The 19,869-nt window shown below is 38.7% G+C and overlaps 1 protein-coding gene and 1 long non-coding RNA gene across 14 annotated transcripts in view; one reads left to right on the top strand and one right to left on the bottom strand.

Annotated features, from left to right (window-relative positions):
- The window catches only part of atp8a2 (ATPase phospholipid transporting 8A2), a 49,139-nt gene extending 29,824 nt beyond the window's left edge, over positions 1–19,315 (top strand). For all 13 annotated transcript variants that reach the window (XM_056738640.1, XM_056738639.1, XM_056738647.1 and 10 more), the window contains 13 exons: positions 1,305–1,477; positions 5,673–5,856; positions 6,088–6,198; positions 8,256–8,330; positions 9,602–9,724; positions 10,313–10,391; positions 10,487–10,548; positions 11,700–11,756; positions 12,709–12,816; positions 14,966–15,054; positions 15,177–15,281; positions 17,444–17,535; positions 17,954–19,315. In XM_056738640.1, the coding sequence (XP_056594618.1) occupies positions 1,305–1,477; positions 5,673–5,856; positions 6,088–6,198; positions 8,256–8,330; positions 9,602–9,724; positions 10,313–10,391; positions 10,487–10,548; positions 11,700–11,756; positions 12,709–12,816; positions 14,966–15,054; positions 15,177–15,281; positions 17,444–17,535; positions 17,954–18,048 (1,353 nt within the window). In that variant the 3' untranslated portion in view covers positions 18,049–19,315. The remainder of the gene's footprint in view (positions 1–1,304; positions 1,478–5,672; positions 5,857–6,087; positions 6,199–8,255; positions 8,331–9,601; positions 9,725–10,312; positions 10,392–10,486; positions 10,549–11,699; positions 11,757–12,708; positions 12,817–14,965; positions 15,055–15,176; positions 15,282–17,443; positions 17,536–17,953) is intronic.
- The window catches only part of LOC130413431 (uncharacterized), a 58,463-nt gene that overhangs the window by 35,714 nt on the left and 2,880 nt on the right, over positions 1–19,869 (bottom strand). The window contains exons 3-4 of the long non-coding RNA XR_008905487.1: positions 15,154–15,298; positions 12,077–12,180 (exon numbers count right to left, since the gene is read on the bottom strand). This is a non-coding gene — a long non-coding RNA (uncharacterized LOC130413431). The remainder of the gene's footprint in view (positions 1–12,076; positions 12,181–15,153; positions 15,299–19,869) is intronic.

Below are 19,869 nucleotides of genomic sequence, written 5' to 3'. Positions count from 1 at the left end.
TGTAAAAACATACCATAGACTTTTTGTGTGCTGAAATCACACGCTTATTAAAATAACAACAGACCTTAAACAGTCCATCAAAAAATGAAAAATCTGTCATCATTTACTCACCCTCAGGTTGTTCCAAACCTGTTCCATTTTCACTTTCATGGTAACAGCACAGATTTGAACATTTGGTGTTTGAAATACTCATGTGAGAGCTCCCTTCAAATCTGTAAAGCATTTGTTTTATTTTTAGTTCATGATTCATCATAGTCAGTTAAGAGCCTTTTTCAGGATTGTCACATCCATAACGCTTCATATTCCTCATAAATGGACACATGAAAATGAATATAAAGAAACTATTTGATGTTCTATAAAGAGGCATCACTTCTCCATTCATTGGGTATTATTGCTTCAGGATTGTGCATTTTATTTTACAGAAATTCTACAAATTTTATCGCCTCCCAAAAACCTTGTCCTTTTTGTCACATCCATGTTTATTTTCCTTTTTTTAATATATATTTTTTCATAGACGGACATTTTTTGATGTTAAGACTATCAACAAGGGTTCAGAAAAATGGTTCAATATAATCGTAACAAATTCATTCTCTGAGCATTTTTATGTCACGTCCATAACGCAAAATGTCACGTCCATAACGCAAAATGTCACGTCCAAAACGCAGGAATTGCCCTTATCCATAAATATTAATGTTATACATATACATATATTTTTAATATATTAATAGCCACTTTTAGATATTTATTTTGAATGCTTTAGATGATAAATGATGTTTATTTTTACAGTTCATTTTTTATATTAAGGACATTAAGCAATGTTCTTTCTTTCCTGTCCTTTGTCATGTTTCTCTCCTCGTTTCTCTCATGCTCTCTCTCTCTCCCCCTCTATCTCTTGCTCTCTCTCTCTCTTCCCATATAAAGTTCTTGTTGGACAACAGTTCATGCTTTCGAGTCCTGTAAGGGCTTAGAGTGTCTCGTGTGACAGGATGATGTGTAACAGGTGTGTGTGTCAGAGAGAGAGATTGTTGTGCTAACAGTCCCACTTTAAACATCCCCTTCAACTTCCTTTGGCATTACGGTCTTGCCCTGATATGTGTGTGTGTGTGATCCTTGCGTGAGAAGTTTGTTGGTGTTGGTGAAATAAAAGTACGGAAAATGTGTGCTGACATGTTTTCTCGTGAATGGATGGGGAGATATTTAGATATTGAATTGAAGAAACTAAATTGAATAAATAAACATCTATAGTTTGGTATATCTTATTTTAGCATGAGTGGTTATAAATCGGGTTGTTTTCTTGTATCCAGGCAACCAGGGCCACACTAACAGCGCACTGTTCCTCGCTGGGTGACTCTCTGAGGAAGGAGAACGAGTTGGCACTCATCATAGACGGACAGACGCTCAAATACGCCCTCTCTTTTGAAGTTCGGCAGGCCTTTCTCGACCTCGCTCTGTCATGCAAAGCCGTCATCTGCTGCAGGTATACACACACCTATATTTGTAACTTATGGTTTCGTGAAGGCAGAATATGTCAATAAGTGGACATGGTCAACTCACTAGCAGCATCCCTGTATGTTAGAGACGCCGCGCAAATCAAGCGGACCCACAAAACAATTCCATCCGAGATCAATATGTAACCCTAATGGCCAAATAACTTTACTTTTTATTTCATGGGGACTTTAATGATGAAGCACATCTCTCTTGTTTATAATTTATAATTGAATAACATCACACACATCCAGCAACACAATTGTTATTGCTCAGAGGTTGGTCTAAGGGCAAATCTAGTAAGTACGTTTACTTACAAAGCACATTTAAATTCAGCCTTTGCTGACCATAGTGATGTACAGACCACAATAAACCACAATAATATTACACAATCTGACTAAATATAAATAAATAAAAACTAGGGCTGTCAAACGATTAATCGTGATTAATCGCATCCAGAATAAAAGTTTGTGTTTACGTAATATATGTTTGTACATATTCATTTTGTATTTATGAACACATTCACATGAATCCATATATTTGAGAAAAATATAAAATATAACAATTACTAAACATTTATTTAGAATTTCAATTATTGGTAAATATAAATTAATACATTTAAACATTTCCTAAATACATAGCCAAGTATGTTTATGTTTTATGTTTATATAGTAAATTAATTTGCAAACTACACCGATATAAATGATGTAAACACAAACTTCTGTTCTGGATGCGATCAATCGCTTGACAGAGCTAATAAAAACACAATAATGAATAAAATCTAAATTATGTTTAGGAAACAGTGTTGTCTCAGATGTTTCTCTCAAAAATCTAAAAGAGTCATAAAAATACAAACAAATGAGACGGCTGGGGACGACAGTACACATAGTATAGAGTTTCAAAAGTATTGTGTGTGGCAGACGGTGGAAGATATTTAAAGGGATATTTTTACCCACAATAAAAATTCTGTCATCATTTATTCAACATTATGCTGATCAAACCCTGTATTTCACACAAAGATATTTTAATGTCTCAGTGGTTTTGTGTCCACACAATGGAAGTCAATAGGGGCCGATACTGTTAATTAACAGCATTCTGCCAAATATTTTTGTTTTCTGCAAAGATAGAAATTCATACAATGAGTTGAGGGTGATTAAATGATTAAAGAAGCTTTATGGCTCATCTCAAAGAATATGATTTTTGATTGTTCAGGAAAAACATTATTGAGGCATGTGAGATTACTGCCGTCTGGTTTAAAGGGTATATTATTTCTCAGAATAAAAGAAAAAGCAGAGAAGCCGGAGACTCCAGCTAACATTTTGATTAGCACTCAATCTAATCTATTCGCCGCTTGCTTTTCTTTACTGTGGGTGTCCTGGCAGGCAGCAAACATGTTTATGTGTAAACAAAAAAATTCCCCTTTATTTCAAAAAAGAGCGATTTTACTGCTTGTGTCTGTATGTGTGTACGTAAAGGTTGTGTCTTGCCCTGGGTGACTTAATAACTGTTGAAAATAAAAGCTTGGCTCCCAGAACAGAGGGGCTGTGGAGAGGTAATGTAATATACTGCGCTCTGTGCAAATGTCAAACTAATGACTCACTGTCATTATACACACACACACACACAGAGGTACACAATACAGTCATTCACACATTATTGTTGAGTACTATGAATGTTTATAATCTGAATATAAGTGGCACGTTACGCAGTTTTGATTCAGCGATAAAGCGTGTTTCCATCTGTCGTGTCTGAGAGGGGAGTAATTGACTTGCTGTTGCATGAAGTCCATATCCGGACTTTGGTCTCCAAGGCCCTACAAACCTGCTAAACCAAGCACTCCTCCCTCTCTAGCACCCCCCACACTGTCCCAGAACTCCTCAGCGTGTTTGTGTGTGTTAGAGAGAAAGCTCCACGCGTGGTTTCCTGAGTTCACACTCTGTTTGTTTAAAGAGCTACTTTAACCTTCTTATTTTCTGCTCAATTCCACCATGAAGAACATTAGCCTGCCTTTCATCCGCCTGCTGCTTTAGCAATCCCCCTACACTCGCCGTGATTGTGTAGCGATAGAGTAAGACTGGAAAAAGGGTGGAATCTATCAACATGATGACAAGAGAAAGTGGTTTGCGGAGGATTTGTCTTTTCGCTGTAGAGTTTTGATTTTTATGACTATACCATGCCTGCACCATTAAGAAGATCTTTCATCTCTGTACTAGATTGAACTCTTCTGGCCAAATTTGAAACTTTGTAATGCGGTGCTTCTTATGTTACTGTCTTTCTAGGATGAACATTATGCGTTGTAGCTTGGGATAAAAAGTGTCTGTTAAATGAATTAATGTGAATCCTTTATTAATTTTCCTGGAACCAAAAATGATATCCCACCTGTCATAGAGGTTTCCTTAGAGTTTAATGGTTTTTCGTTATAACAGCTCTTTGATTTAAAAGGAAGATGTTCGTTTGGTCAGTTTAGGTAGATTATATTTCATCGTAATCCCAGTGCGCACACCATCTGAACTCTTCATGTTAAGAGACTCATATTAACCAGTGTTGGGTGTAACTAGTTACAAAGTTTTTACCATGAAAAAGTAAAGTAAGGAATTACTCAGATTTTTTCTTTAATTTAATTATAATTACTTCTGATGTAATTAAACGAAATACAATTTGTCTAATATATTTGTGTGCATTAGTGGAACTGACATCAAATTTTAAAATCTAACTTTAAAATCTGTGCCTCAATGTATAATTCTCACATTTACTTTGGTCAGTTAATAATACTACTTTAGGTAGTTTTATATTATTTATTTAAATTAATTAAAAGAGTCGTTTCACGTTTATCGTTGAATCACTGAACTAAATCAAGGTTGATGTAGGATATAGAAAGTCAATAGTAATAAGTTATTAAATACTTTTTGGAGAAAGTAATTTATACAGTAATCTAATTACACTATTGAATATGTCATTAGTAACTTGTAATTAATTACTTTTTCAGACTAACTTACTCAACAGTTATAGTAACCAAGGATCCCAAATTTTAAATATGTATTTAAAAATATCAGAAAAAGTCAAAGAACTTATATTTTCTGTGGATTTTCAAGCTATGCATCTTTTCCACAATCCCTTGGACAAGATTGTTGTCTTGTGAAAGCAAAAAATAACAGGTTAAATATCTCAATGATTTTTCCCAGACATCAAGGAGATTAAATGGACAGCTGGAAACTTCTGCTTAGGTCTCCTGTGTCTCAGATATTTCCTGAAAGAAAGACCAATAAATCTGCCTCTATCAGAGTTTCAGAAAAGTTCTCAACAATGTCACAAACTAAACTCAATCTGCAAAGAAAAGCGGATATTACTGAAGATTTGGTAACACTTTACAGTAAGGTTGCATTTGTTAACATTAGTTAATTCATCAGCTGACATAAACTAACAATGAGAAATTCTACAATAAGATTTATTTATGTTAGTTCATGTTCAATTCAGCAATTATCAATACATTTTTCAGTTGTATCTGTTAATGTACAGTGGAACAACTATATTGCCATAAACACAAAGTAATGCTAACAAACTATATTAACATACTCCATGTTAACTAAGGCATTAACTGATCTTAACAAATAACACCTTATTGTAAAGTGCAACAAAAGTTTTAATTAACTATTAATTCAACATTTCTCATCAAATTTATCCAAAACCAGATTTTCTCAGTGGAAAATCGCAATGCATACAATGTTTTTTTAACCTGAAAGGTTTTCTCAACACGTCGTGTTCACCCTCTTTGTCATTAATTTACTTTATTAAATTAGTGAACACACAATTGTTTCTTACTGTTAATGCTATAAATGGTACCTTGAGAAATGTTTCATTACCCAAGTGTTGGCCAATGAATAAGTTTGCTTTGCAAGTATATTCGGTATACTTCACTTAAACAGCCTTAAAAAAAAACAAGTGTTTACGTGCTGAATTATTGTGGTCGCCCAGTTGCATTATGGGTTGTAAACATGCGTTACGCTCATGAACAATATCAGCGTGATCTTTGAGCGAGAGAACACAGACTCCCGGACTTTCCAAACATTCCTCTTTTCAGGCAATATAATTCAACTCTGCTCCCTGTCACTCAGAGATCAACAAGTCAGATGGCCTCCTGATATACAGCATACACTAAATAAGTGACACATCCCATGTTGTGATTTCAGGGTGTCTCCACTACAGAAGTCAGAGATAGTGGACATGGTTAAGAAGCACGTGAAGGCCATCACGCTGGCTATAGGAGATGGAGCCAACGATGTGGGCATGATTCAGACGGCACATGTTGGCGTGGGCATCAGTGGGAACGAGGGCATGCAAGCTACCAACTCATCGGACTACTCTATAGCTCAGGTCTGATACACACAAACCAGCTGATGTACTTCATTATTCTGTGGCTCACACACACACACACATTTCATCTTTAAAAACATAATTAGACTACCACAACACAAAGCACACAGCAGGCTTCTGCCCACAGCGTTCTTGTATCCGGGTAGCTGCTTCTGCTGTAATGGTTCACATGTGTTCCTGCGGCAAACTAATTCTCCTCTCAACCTTCTTTTCTTTATCTCTCTCTTTTAGTTTTCCTACCTGGAGAAGCTGTTATTGGTTCACGGGGCCTGGAGTTACAACCGCGTTACCAAATGTATCCTGTACTGTTTCTATAAGAACGTGGTTCTGTACATCATAGAGGTGTGTACCTGATTTGCCGCCAAGTGTGTGAGACTTTAAAAGGAACGGTTCACACAAAAATGAAAATAAGGTCATTATTTACTCTACCCTCATGTAGTATCCAAGCCCGTACCACTTTCTTACTTCCATGTAGTGCCAAAAGAGATGTTAGGAAGGATATTTGTGTTGTCGTCTTCCTTAAAATGGAAGTGAAGGGGAACAGACGATGTCGAATACCTTAACTCATTCGCCGCCAGCCTTTTAAAAAAAACATTGACAGCCTACACCAGCGTTTTTTAACATTTTCACCCAACTTTAATGGCTCGCAGTACATTTTCTGTAAAGAATATATGAGGGCAGATTTCGCCCAGATTACACTCAAATCATTAAAAACCGCTAAAACATATACGTTCTAGGATTCTGTACTGTTTCCCAAAGGTGTGTAATAGCGCCACCTGGTCTACAACAGAACAACCACTGATTGGTTTTTTTTTTATTGACGAGATAACTCGTCAATGGCGGTGAAAGAGTTAAAAGTTTGTTGTTTCGTTATCAGCACACTGAGGCGCTAAAAAGAGTTGCAGAACAAGAGCCAGCCTATCTTTCACGGGTGTTTGTTTTGCATCAAAGTACATTTAATTTCTTAATTGTCTTAAATTAACATGACATACATCATTGTAATGTCTTTAGTTGTACAGTTGGATCGTGGAATCAGCGTATACTGTACACAGCGAGTTTGCCAGTATGAACGCACATCGCGTTCAGAACGACTCGCACACGAATGACTCATTTGAACCGATTCACTTAAACTATTGAACTTTACATTCATTAGCGAATATAAGAGATCATTTAATCATTCAAAGTGAACCACAGAGAATGAAAGTTTTCTGAATGAGCTTTGAAAATGATAAAAAAAACTTTATTTGATTAAAGAAACATTTCGGTTTGGTTGAATAAAAGTAATGTTTTATACAAATTAATAATTGTCTTTTACATCTAATTTTATTAGAACTTTAAAAATGTCAAACTCAGTCAATTAAAGGTACGGTGGGCTGTACAAGATCAGGATGGCACCACCTCCACCTCATTTTGAGCCAGGAAAAACCCGGTATTACCGAGAATTTATTTCCCTATTTTTACTTTCTCATACACAAACTCAATGAATGAAACACAAATTTCTGATAAAAGCAACATATAAATAGGAAAAATCTAAAATAATATCAGAAAACTGAAACATATTAGAAATATTTAAACCACCTAATTTTGCTTTTTGGCATGTGTTGAACATGATATAAGTTCAGTTAATAGTCATAAGTAGGACACGTTCATACTCTCTCTCACACATCTCTCGTTCACTGACATGAACATGGCACAAATTCTTCACGTTTCTGCTTGCGTTTCTTTCACACAGACACAGACTTGCGTACATTAAGTAGACCGCTTGCAGCTGTTTGTGGAAGTGTTTGACAGTGATAAATGAGATGCCCCCTTCAGTGCCTGCTTTTCATCACACACATACACTCGAGAGAACAGACAAAGAGCCGCGACCCCTATCTATAGTAGCTGGGACAATCCAGTTCAAAAATGCATACCAGATACACTGTCATCCTAGAGGTGTGTGTTCTGGGTAGGGTGTGAGCTTTAGTGACAGGGTCACCGATCTGTCCACCGGAGCATTTGTCAGCTGTGCCACCCCCACCCCTTAAAATGGCAGCAGGTGTAGACACATGACCCCCCCCACCACTTGGAGCATATACAGTATGTGTTCATGAATTTGTGTATTATGTAAAGATCGGAGTAAAGTGTACTTGTGAACTATTGTTTAGACGTCTGTATATTTTTGGAATGTTTGGAATTGTCGTGCACATCTGTCTGTGTGCCGGGGGGTTTTGGGGTCTTACTTGGGATTAGCTTCCAGCAAAGAGGAGATTTAAAGGTCAAAGTTCACAGACTGTGACATTGCGGTGGATGGACAAGCAAGTGTTTACCAGCGTGTGTGTTTGACCTCTGTCTTGGGATTTGATGTGCACAAGTTCCATTGTTCGTATTTTAACCACATTTATCTTTCTTGTCCACAGCTTTGGTTTGCATTTGTAAACGGTTTCTCCGGACAGATCCTTTTTGAACGCTGGTGCATTGGACTGTACAATGTGGTGAGCATTTCTAACTCTTTCTTGATTTTAAACATCATTCTCGTCATAAGTTCTTTTCTCTTTGTCTGATAGCATTTTATTATATAATAGACTTGTCTGTGACACTAAGGCTTTTTGAAAGCTTCATCATTTTAGCGAAGTTCCACAGCAGCAGCACTACATACTGTATACGAGAGGTTGTGCTTGACTTTTTTATGGACGGGCTCGTCAAAAATCCGTCATAATCTACTATTACCTGTCACTGTGATGCAAGGTGGCGTTACGTGGTAATTAGCATGTTCGTGACATCATGCTGCCATCAATGTTTCTGTTTTCAGACATAAAATAATAATTACAGACGAATGTTTATATGTCTAGTCCGTAACAATGACAGGTGCTTGTAAACAGTGTTTTGTACTCATTTACAAGTAAGCTGGGGTTTGGTCATGAATGTGCCGCTTTTGCCTGAACAGAGAAGACGCCAAGAGAGACATTTTTTTCCACTCACTGGAAGTTAAGGTTTATACAAAAAGATGCTCATTGCTTTCTGAAGGAAAAAAGTCTGTAGACACCACACCACTGTGCACCTTTGTGTGTATGTGTGCACGCGGGAGTCTGTGATAGATGCATCTGCACCGCGGGTCTGTGCTGACCGCGCGCACGTTTCCCAAAACGGACCAGGCATTGTGAGTAAGTTAATGAATGGGAAACACACTTCCCTTCGCGCTCGTGTTCAGGGCAGTGGTAGTAGCCTACGATCACGCTTTAATGAAGGGAAATGACAAAACGGGGAGTTACAAATTGCTCTTATTGCAATGACGGAGAATTTTCATGTTAACGTGACCGCTGCTGTATACTTCACAAAGGCAATCCCAGAATGCATTTTGGCAAACTGAGTAAGTGAATGAATTCATCCATAAGGCAGATAAATGAATATTAAAGTTGAAATATTAATACAATAATTAATATTGAACTCAATATATATCATTAAAACTTTTTTAATAAAAATGGACTGTTGTTTGTAATATGTATTTTATCCCAACTGAAGCTTTGCTTCCACTGTAACCGAATCTATTAGAATCAAAAGCAAAATCATTTGTTCTGGTTAAGAAGATGCTCACTTAAGCTGTCAGCTGTCTTTAAAATGTACATCTATTTGTTTAACAAACACTTATATAAAGCAAAGCAACAAAAAAGGCAGATTAGCAAATCATTAGATTTTGGATGTACAAGATAAAGCCTGCAGTACTTTTATGACATGTTCACAGTAATTGTGTTTTTGTGTGTTTTAGATCTTTACGGCATTGCCACCGTTCACACTGGGAATATTTGACCGGCCGTGCAGTCAACAGAACATGCTGCGATTCCCTCAGCTTTACCGTATCACACAAAACGCAGAGGGTTTCAACACAAAGGTGCACTTATTCAATAATAGACATGCATGCTTATTTAAAGACTATACAAAAAGCACAAACAAAACAAAAAGATAACATTTGCGACAATAAGTATGTGTTCAATTTTATCGAGAATAAACATGGTTTGTGTGATGTATTGGCTTTTCAGAGCATGACAAATACTTATTTAAAAACCAAACACCAAATCTTGTAAAATTAAATTGCATGTCCTTGTCAATCATTTTTACACTAATAAATATAAGTCTATCATTTTCAGTCATTTGATGTTTTTTTTGTTTTGCTGTAAAGCCAAGTAATATTTGTTCTTGTTGGATCATCACATGATGTCCAATATTAAATCAGTAACCATAGAGATAATAATGAGATTCATGAGGCCAGAATAAGAAAGTCATTCATTACAAGCAGAGGATGGGTGTTTAAGTTTGTGTGTTTTAGGGGTGATCTAGGGGACACTGAACTAGCTGTGCAATTGAAAAGAAACTGTTTGTGTGGGCCGTGTGTATCTTGGCATTAGACGGTTTTAACCGACTCTCTCATTCCCTGCTTTCTCTCTTTTCACTCATTCATTCGCTATTTCTCTTTTTCTAGGTCTTTTGGGGTCACTGTATAAATGCACTCATTCACTCCATTATTCTCTTTTGGTTTCCACTCAAAGCTTTGGAGCACGGTAACTATCACAAACACTCAAGCACACACAGAGAGCACTCAAGTGTCAATGTGTAGATGGCTGGGTATCTGTCGTCAACCTTTTTGTTTCTTTAGACACTCCTTTTGACAACGGCAACAGTGTCGACTACCTGTTTGTGGGGAACATTGTCTACACGGTAAGTCCTCGACCAATCACGGCATTGGCGTTTCCTGCCAATTAGAGGTCACACATCATTTCCTTGCTAGTGTTTTTATTCCGTTTGCTAGCTGCCAGTGTTTACGGAGTAAACTTGTTAACGTCTCTTCTCTTTTGCTGGCTTTTTCGTTTTCAAAAGAGAAGAAATGATTAAAGTGCAGTCTTTTGTTTAAGGTCGTGATTTGTCTAATTAGTGATGGTTGCTAAAGCTGTTAGCTGTTGCTATTAGTCAAACTTGAGGTTGAGGTTTTAAACAAACTCCAAACACCAAGTATTAAACTTGGTGTTCATCTTGTCCCACACCGTTTGAGCTACAGACATGAGTGATATCTCAAAACATGTGGCTTGATGAGGCATGATGTTACTATTCCAAGACAGGGCGAGACGTACTTGATTCTCGCCTGATGGACAATAAAACTGTCACAAACGTTGAATTATAATGAACGAGAGGTTCAAGACACATCTAGGGACCCGAATATCATAGAAACTTCACGGTGGGCTCTTTTGACTTGGGCCAGTGAGCAACCTCCTGGAAACCAACAAGATCATGGGAAAGCACCCATCATGTATTCTTCAGAAACTCTGAAATAATAGTCCTTCAAATTGTTAATAGTTTATTCTGGCGTTACAGTTACGGTAAAGTTTGTTTCAGGCTGTACCTTAAATGTCCAACGTCAAGTATCTCATCCCATTGGCCAAAAAAGGGAACAGATCAGAAATCTAAGAACTGTGTGTTTTTGGACTTTGTTCCATTATATGAATAAGGCTGTGCGTGTGTTTATATCCCAGACTATTAAATAAAGTATGTTTCAGTTTTTAGCAGTGATGCCAGACTCCATCCATTAAAGAACTAATGAATGAGTCCCATAGGGAGTGAAGTCTTTGCTGGGATTTCATTTCTGTTCCCTTACAGGCTTTTAAGTGTGTATGTGTGCGAGTGATTACATTAAGGGGTGAATGTGTGTTTTAAAGCTAGAGGCTAATGTAAGTCTATGCCTTTGTGAAAGCCCTCATCTGGTTTTGTGTGCTCAAGTGTGTGAAACTGTACAGAACGTTTTACCAGGATGATGAGTGCATATCATTACTGTTATTTATGACCCCTCTCGCTCTCTCTCTCTCTTCCTATAACAGTATGTAGTGGTAACTGTATGTCTAAAAGCCGGCATGGAGACTACAGCTTGGACAAGGGTAAGTTAGTCACCATCCTCCAACACAAACACCACACACACCCTACACAGCCTGTCGTCTGAACTCAAAGCAATGAACCACTTGGGCAGCACTTATGAAAGCCCTGTCTAATGCGTCAAATTTAATAATCAAATAATGCAAGAAATTTGTTATATCTAGAAGTGATAGAAAATAAAATTTATGGAAAATTATTACGTTTTCTTGTGATGTTTTGAACGTGACGGATTCTATAGAAAGGTTATATACAGTATATGCGGGAATTGCCATTGCTTTAGATAGATGGAGAGTAGATACTGGTGCTGTGTCAGGACATTTCTTACCAGCTGTGGTGTGTGTTGAGGGCACGTCGACACACCCGTCCGTTCAGCTGTCCGCACTCCAGCCCCCAGGATGAAGGAGAGACCCCTTGGAATTCACACGGTTTCTATTACAGAAACAGAGATGTGTTTGAGAAGTCTATATACAGTGTGCCACTGAAGTCCAACACCAATGTCCAGTTTTTCTTGGATGTGGAAGTATTTTTTCCATTCATTTTCTCAATGGGAGTTTTAAATGAATTCTTTATAGTGAAATAATTAAACTATCTTAACTAAATTTCTAAGCTATATACAGTACCAAATATTACAAAGTTTGAGGCTCCCTTGAAGCATGAGAAAGTGATGGTATGATATTAAAAGATGTTGACTTGTAGCCATTAATAATATAGTATATTTTAAATTATTTCAAGTTTGTATTGCAACATATATACTTATTAATAAATATATAGATATCTATGTTAGTCGAGCTTCCCTTTTCTCTTGATTACACTATTTGTAATTCTTCACGGGTGGTGAAGGTTACAAAGCTTTTTAGTGCGATTATTCATTTTTACTATAACATTGACTTTTCATATACTAATGTTCTCTGTAACCATTTTGGAAACTGACCATGACCGAGTTGTTTCTTGTTACAGTTTTCTCATCTGGCTGTATGGGGCAGCATGGTGCTCTGGATGCTGTTTTTCACCGTTTATTCCGCTATCTGGCCAACCATCCCTATAGCACCGGATATGATGGGCCAGGTGAGTCCAGAGACACGCACACACCTGCTCGTTCTCATGCCTTCTCACACAACTATTGCATCTGACTGGCGGCCGGTTCGGCGCCTGGACCAATAGCTCTCTGGGTGATCCGTGTCAGATTTATGGTCCCATTTTGTAGGCTCCCTACACCTGCCACAGAGTCAGCCGGGCCCCAAGGTTTTATGGCCTAGCCCGGAAGTGTTGACTTAAGCGGGTGGGCTGGTTTGTGCAACAGTAAAGACATCTGTTTGTGTGTTTTAGGGAAGAATAATCTACAAAAGTTGTTTCCCTGTTCCCACAGGGATATAAACAAAGATCTCGGCATATAGAATTTTTTTTATTTTGGGAACATATTGTTTTGGGGGTTTGGTATGAAGTGAGCAAAATGTTTAAAAGGCTATTTATGTATGTTTTGTAAAATATTTTTTTGTTTCGTACATTCTGGGTGTTTTTTTGTTTTCTCGTCTATATTGTTTGTGGGTTTTGATATAATTATATTGTGTAAATAGGCTTAATTCTTAATAATATCTTAATTTTGTTTACTTAGGTGGAGTTTTTTTTTGCCTCTCCCAGCACTGTATTGTTGTACTTTCTGTTTTTTATTTTATAAAAACTAAAAAATATATTTATACTGTATTACTTTACCTTGTGCAAAAATAAACTAAACTTAAACTAAACAAGAGGCAATCCCAGAATGCATTGTGGTAAGTTTGGTAAATGTGTATGAATCAAGCGTATCATTCCTATAATCACATAGGATATGGTCTTTTTTTATAGTATTACACTTTCTATACAATTATTATTATATTTAAAAGAATGATATTTTCTGAGCTTATCGAGAATGCATTTTGGCATAGCAAACGACACACAAACATGATTTAGAAAGTGTCTAAAACAAGATATCTTTGATCGGAGCCAATATCCTTTTGAACTGACCTTCACTAAGCTAACGTGCAAGTGTGTGCTCTGGGAGTGTTGAGCAGTCGGGGGTGGGATGGAGCTCTCTGAACCCTCCGGCCCATTAATTCGATTTGTGTCAGAAATCAGGAATGTGCTCAAGTATCACCGCAGCTGCTCTCAGAGAGAAAGAAGGATAGGACGTCCCTCACTCTTTTCCCTGCAGCGTAGGCTTGCCTGACTCCTCTTTGTCCATCCATTCATTTTCTAATCTCTCCAATTTTCCATGTTGACCGAACTGGGAACGAGCCTACGAGCATGTTTTTCCATTGCTGTATATTAATGTGTGTATTTTTGCTTGTCTGAGAATTTGGGAGGGTTGGTGGTCTGGGGGTGTATGTGCAGCTGTCGCAAGGGGGACGCCTCTTAATGGTTTTCGGAGTCTAGCGGGTTCCACTGGGGATATCAGCTGTGGATGATTCCTAACCATCTCCTCTCGGTGGGATCAGTTGAATGCACACCGTGAAGTTGCTTCAGTCTGTGAGACTAACAGAAGTTTTTCCAGGAAAAACAATTCTAACAAACTAGTCATTTCTCCTCAAGTCTTTCTCCCACAAGTTCTCAAAAGTCAACAAGCCACAAGCTCGGTTTATCACATTAACTTTGAACATGTTCCATAAAGTTTCTCATATTTTTAAAACTATCTATTATCGCTGAAAAGTTTGTACTTAAAATAAATGCCTTATGGCTTTATAAGCGTTTAAATAATTATTTAGAGGTACTGTAAACAAAAGCATCAGCATCAGCCATTGAGAAACTTACAATGTTTAAAAACAGACTCAGCGAGAGGTCTAGCGTAATAATAAGAAGTGACTTATTATGTGGTGGCATTAGAGTCACTTGTAATTGGGGCACATGACTGATCAATAGACGTTAGATTATATATATATATATATATCCATCCATCCATCCATCCATTTTCTACCGCTTCTCCGAACTACCTCGGGTCACGGGGAGCCTGCGCCTATCTCAGGATTCATCGGGCATCAAGGCAGGATACACCCTGGATGGAGTGCCAATATATATATATATATATATATATATATATATTCACCCTCTCCATCTAGCTAAGGTCAAAGGTGACTCGAGTCACATGACAGCTGCTGTTAGGAGATATATCCGGGTTTCATTGATCGTTTCAAAGTTTGCGAAGTGTTTATTTAAAGTGATAATGTGTTCACGGTTCTTTTAGGCTGGTAGAGTGATGCAGTGCTGGACCTTCTGGCTGGGCCTGATACTGGTGCCAACAGCATGTTTGCTCAAGGATGTAGTGTGGAACGCGTAAGTAACAACACATACGTCAGTGGATTTACAGAGCAGATGTATTGTGATTTGTATTGTATATCAGCCAGTCACATAAACAAGCTGATCGTATTTCACCGTCTTGCTTTGCGTGTGTGCAGGGGAAGACGCACAGTGAAGAAGACTCTCCTGGAGGAAGTGCAGGAACTAGAGGCTCGAGCCGTGGACCCAGGAGCAGCCGTCCTCAGAGACGCCAGTGGCCGCAGGTATGTTCGTAAATGCGCTGTGACATAAAACAAATAATGGTGAAACCCATTGTTTTCTACATTAATACTACAAACTTAAATCGCTCATTTATAAAAATGCAAACATCAGGACTGCAGATTAGCCACAAATTACACATCTTTATGCTAGATTTTATCCATGAAATGCAAAAAAGTTGTTTCTTTATTGATTAATATTATTTAGCATTCATAAAGAAACCAAATGTATTACATTTATTATCAAATAAAAATATAAATAGTGACAATTATTTGGATAGATTTGCAGATTGGTCTTTCTTTATCTAAATGCATCATTTGTTTTAACTCACGTTTTACCTTTATTTGGCAAAATGTAGTTGATCATTTGTTTATACCAGCATGTTTGTGGATGTGTGTTCGAGAATGAGACAGCATTTTTTTTCTCTAACCCCTGCCTGACCGCCCACAGGCCCAAAGCCGAGGATTCATAGACTGGCTGTAGAGTCAGATGCAGGCATGCACGCAGGTAGAACCAGTCTGCCTGAATGTGACCCTCTTAGGGATGTGGAGTGATCTGTGTTCCCCTGCCTCCTTCCCTGGAACCTTCCATTCATTCACCATCATCTCTTTTGACTTACCTTTTCCTATTTCTCCTTCTACTCTCATGATTGCGATGTCAGGCGGCCATGAGCTGGTCAGGTTTGCGTAGCTATGAGGACTGGGTGTGCGTAGTTTCCTTGAAAACTAGTTGAGATTTCCCTGCGCATGTGTTTGTTTTCATACTGTGTTTGTGGATTTGAGGTTGACTGCATGGAGTGATTGCGTGGAATTAGTCCTAATGGTTTTAGCCCAGAGATATTGCGGGATATTACATCGCATATTGAGTTTGGTGTAAGGCCCTATATGAGACAGGAACTTGGCAGAGGTGCGTGTAGCCTCATGCAGTTTTTGTAATACCTTGGAGCGTTTTGTGGTCTTTAGGCCACTAATTTATGGCAAGGGAGTTGACAGAATGGACTTCTAATCAGATGGATATTGGCTGTAAGCCCTGTTTGGGTTTACCCCTTTATTTCCCAAGAGCAGAGCACTAACCTCATTTGTTTCGGTAAATATCCAGCTGTAAAAATGTAAAAGTGTAAAAAAATGTGATGAACGATTAAGCATCAATGTGAATTCAGTATTGTTAGGTTGGGAAGAATCAACCTTCAGGAGAACTCCGGACAGAGGCGATGTGTTTTCCTCCTGTCCAGGACAAACCTATACCATTAGTTGTTGCCATTAATTAAAACAACTGTCCCGCACCACAGATTATATTTCGAGGATTGTTCACGGCTTCGCAGAGAGACTCTTCAATAACATTGAGCGCATGCATCATTCTATTCCTTTATTTCTTTATTTATCCATTCATCATCCAACGGTCATCTGTTCTGCAGACATAGTTGTCGTTGGCCGACGTCCTGCCATATCTCATATACGTAACTGAATTTTTTAAAGTACTTAAAGTACAGCCAAATGAATGCCACGTATTAACCAAATATAAGAGTGTAGCGCAGTGGAGTTTTAGCTGTAACCTTGAGAACTTTGGCAATGCTCCAGAATGACTGGTTTTTGAATCACTGTCTCTTTTATGGATGAGGGGGTTCCTTTTATCTGATTTACAGGGAGACATCATAGGAGCCGTTTATCGGAGCTGGGGTCAAGCTTGCATGATTCCCAGTTTTCAAAACTAGACCCAAAATGCCAAATTTAATACTGTGAATTCTTTATTGGGTACATTTATTTAAGTATAGTGAGCTGTTAAATACTCTTTGTATTGCTTTTTATTTAAAGGATGGGATGGTTGAGGATTTAGTGCTGTTGAAATATTTGATGTGATATTTTTGGATCACAGACTACATTTAATGTTGTTTAGGAGCGGTTTGGGAAGCGGTTTCTTCGAATTTTGTTAGCATGTGTGTAAATGTGCGTTCCACTCGACTGAACATCATTTAGTATATCTACTGTCTGCCAGAACAGCCCTGCAGCAGTGTTGTGTGTCGTAGAAATCGGGTGCAATATATTAGTCAAGATATCTAAGCATGTGATTTGACCTCTAGTGTGTCAGCCGTGTTTGTCTCTTCTACAGCATACGAGTAAGTAACAGTGCTAAAACAGGTGAGATAATCCGTATGTCTTTATCTGTCTAGTCTGAACGAGCGTGCCCACCTGCTCACACGGGTCTTCAGGAAAACGCCCTCCAGCGTGGGACGCTCAAACTCTGTGCAACAGACCGTGTCACGTAAGTGCTAGATTCGCAAACCCTTTTAAACTAACATCTGTGCATCTAAAGGAATATGAAGTTTCATGCTAGTTCATGCTGGTACTGATGGTCTTGCGGGTGGATTATCACAGCCATGGCATAATTTCCTAGCTGGTTGTTTGAGTCTTGTTAGTTACAGGGAATGTTCACCCCTAAAACAAACATTCTGTCATCATTTGTTGACCCCCATGTCATTCAAAACCTGTATACCCCTCGATATTTTAAGAAATGTCACCTTACAAAGTCAATGGGGGACAGTTGGTATGGTTACCAACATATATGAAAGAAAATCTTCTTTTGTGAAGAAAGTCATACTTGAATGACATGAGGATGAGTAAATGATGACATGAGGATGAAAGGGCACCAACATCCAATACGTCCATCTTTCTTCCCACAGATGGATATGCGTTCTCACAGGAGGAGCATGGCGTGGTTTCTCAGTCCCAGGTCGTGCGCTCCTACGACACCACCCGTCAACGACCCAGTCTGTAGCTGTCACAGCAGCAGCAGCTGGTAGAGACTTCAGAATCACAACTGTGCTGGGGGATCCTGCTGTGGCCTTTTGGGATCTTTAAAACGAACTAAACTGAACTGGGCACAGCTACACAGCGCATTGGCTCCCATAAAGAGGCTGGACATTTTGGAAGGGAATGGATTGACGGAAATGGAGGGTTGGGGGTGGGCGGGATCTTCTGCCATTGAAATGGCCAGTCAAAACGCACTACACATGAACAGACAGGCAACAGAAGCCAAGTAGCATTCAGATATGGAACGTCAGAGACGATAGTGTTTCTCTGCCTATATCATTAACACGAGTCACTAAACTGCTTCATAATCGCCCTTAAGATTTTCTTTTGTTTGCATTTGGTTATTTATTGTGCGGGTGCGCGTCTCCATCCACACGTTTGTCTATGCGAGCGTATACATGCACCGAGAAGGACCTCAATTCTATTGCGTATGGCTTGTCTTTTGAACTTGTTTCTATGTGTGCTTGGATGATTTATGGAGAGACCTCTTTGTCTAACATGTGTGATGTTCAAGACAGCTGTTTTGCTTCTCTGTTGTGCGTATGTGTGCCTGCATGTGTTTGTGGGAGGCTGGTTATGTGAGTGTTTTTGTTGAGTCTTAACGTCGGTGTCTCCAGAGATCGAAGATGGCGTCAGCACCACAGTGTTGCAGAGGAGGGGAGGCCACTCTAAATAAACATTAAATTCCCACACACAGCGTCACTTCGGAGGGATTCCTATAGCAGACCTGAAATGGGGGAGGTGTGTGTACTTTTGCTTTAGATTCGTCTCTCCATCAACAGACCTGCTAGATACACACTTGCGTATGAACACACACAGTTATCGTCCCCCCAAACCAAAAACGCTGCCAAAACACACGTCAATTCCTCAGAGGAACCCCTACAGCCTCTCCCGCTCTGCAGCATGGAGCTCCCCGCCTTACCACACGCACACTAACACACCTACTCGTTCTCCTGCTCTCTTCCACTAATATTCTACTTAATGGCAGTCTCTGTACAGGAGTCTGTATCTTAGACCTCATATTCTCTCCCTCTATCTACCTCTTTCGCTGTCATTCCCTCTCCAGATCCACAATCTCCATGTGTCCTTGTTGTCATGGTCTAGTTAACCTTCAAATGTCCCTCTATGTTTCACTGCTCCGGGTCAAACCTGTAGCTTTGCTTTGTCTGCTTTCACTCAACCTGTTGGGTTTCTGGACCGTTTCGTCAAAATAAACTGGACTTGTGACTCTTTATCGTTCTCTTTTTGATTTGTTGGTCTTTTTTCCTATGGTACGAGTCATTTCTAATTCATCGGAGCTGAATTTAACCTCATTTGAATTAGCTAGTTCGAATCTCTATTATAAATTGAAAGATGGCAAATTGAAAAAACAGGTTTTTTTATGGAATATTGACTTATCTGTGCACTTTACTTCATTAAAATGATGTGTGGTTGACCCCCTTTGAAATGACTTCTCATCACTTCCTGTCATGAAGAACGGCGCAAATGCGTGATTTCTTCATGGGAGGGTGCCGATGGGGAGTCCAGTGGGGAATAATCTTCCACGACTGACTTCAAACTCGCTTTTAAATCTGCAACCATTTTGTTGGTAAAGCCGGAAAATCAAGCCCTACATTTTCTCTCATTTCAGAAGCTGTTTTACTTCTATATATGTCACTATATAGAAAGAATATGATCGTTACTTCCATCTTATGCCTCTTAACATTGGTTGAGCCAATTGTTGTATCAATCTGTATGGGATTTTTACATGTTTTGATAGCATTACAAAAGGCTTACTTATAGTTGT

This window comes from Triplophysa dalaica, chromosome 23, assembly GCF_015846415.1.
Source record: "Triplophysa dalaica isolate WHDGS20190420 chromosome 23, ASM1584641v1, whole genome shotgun sequence".
Taxonomy (NCBI): Eukaryota; Metazoa; Chordata; class Actinopteri; order Cypriniformes; family Nemacheilidae; genus Triplophysa; species Triplophysa dalaica.
Note: the sequence above shows the minus strand (reverse complement) of the source record. Positions and strands in the feature narration are given on the sequence as shown.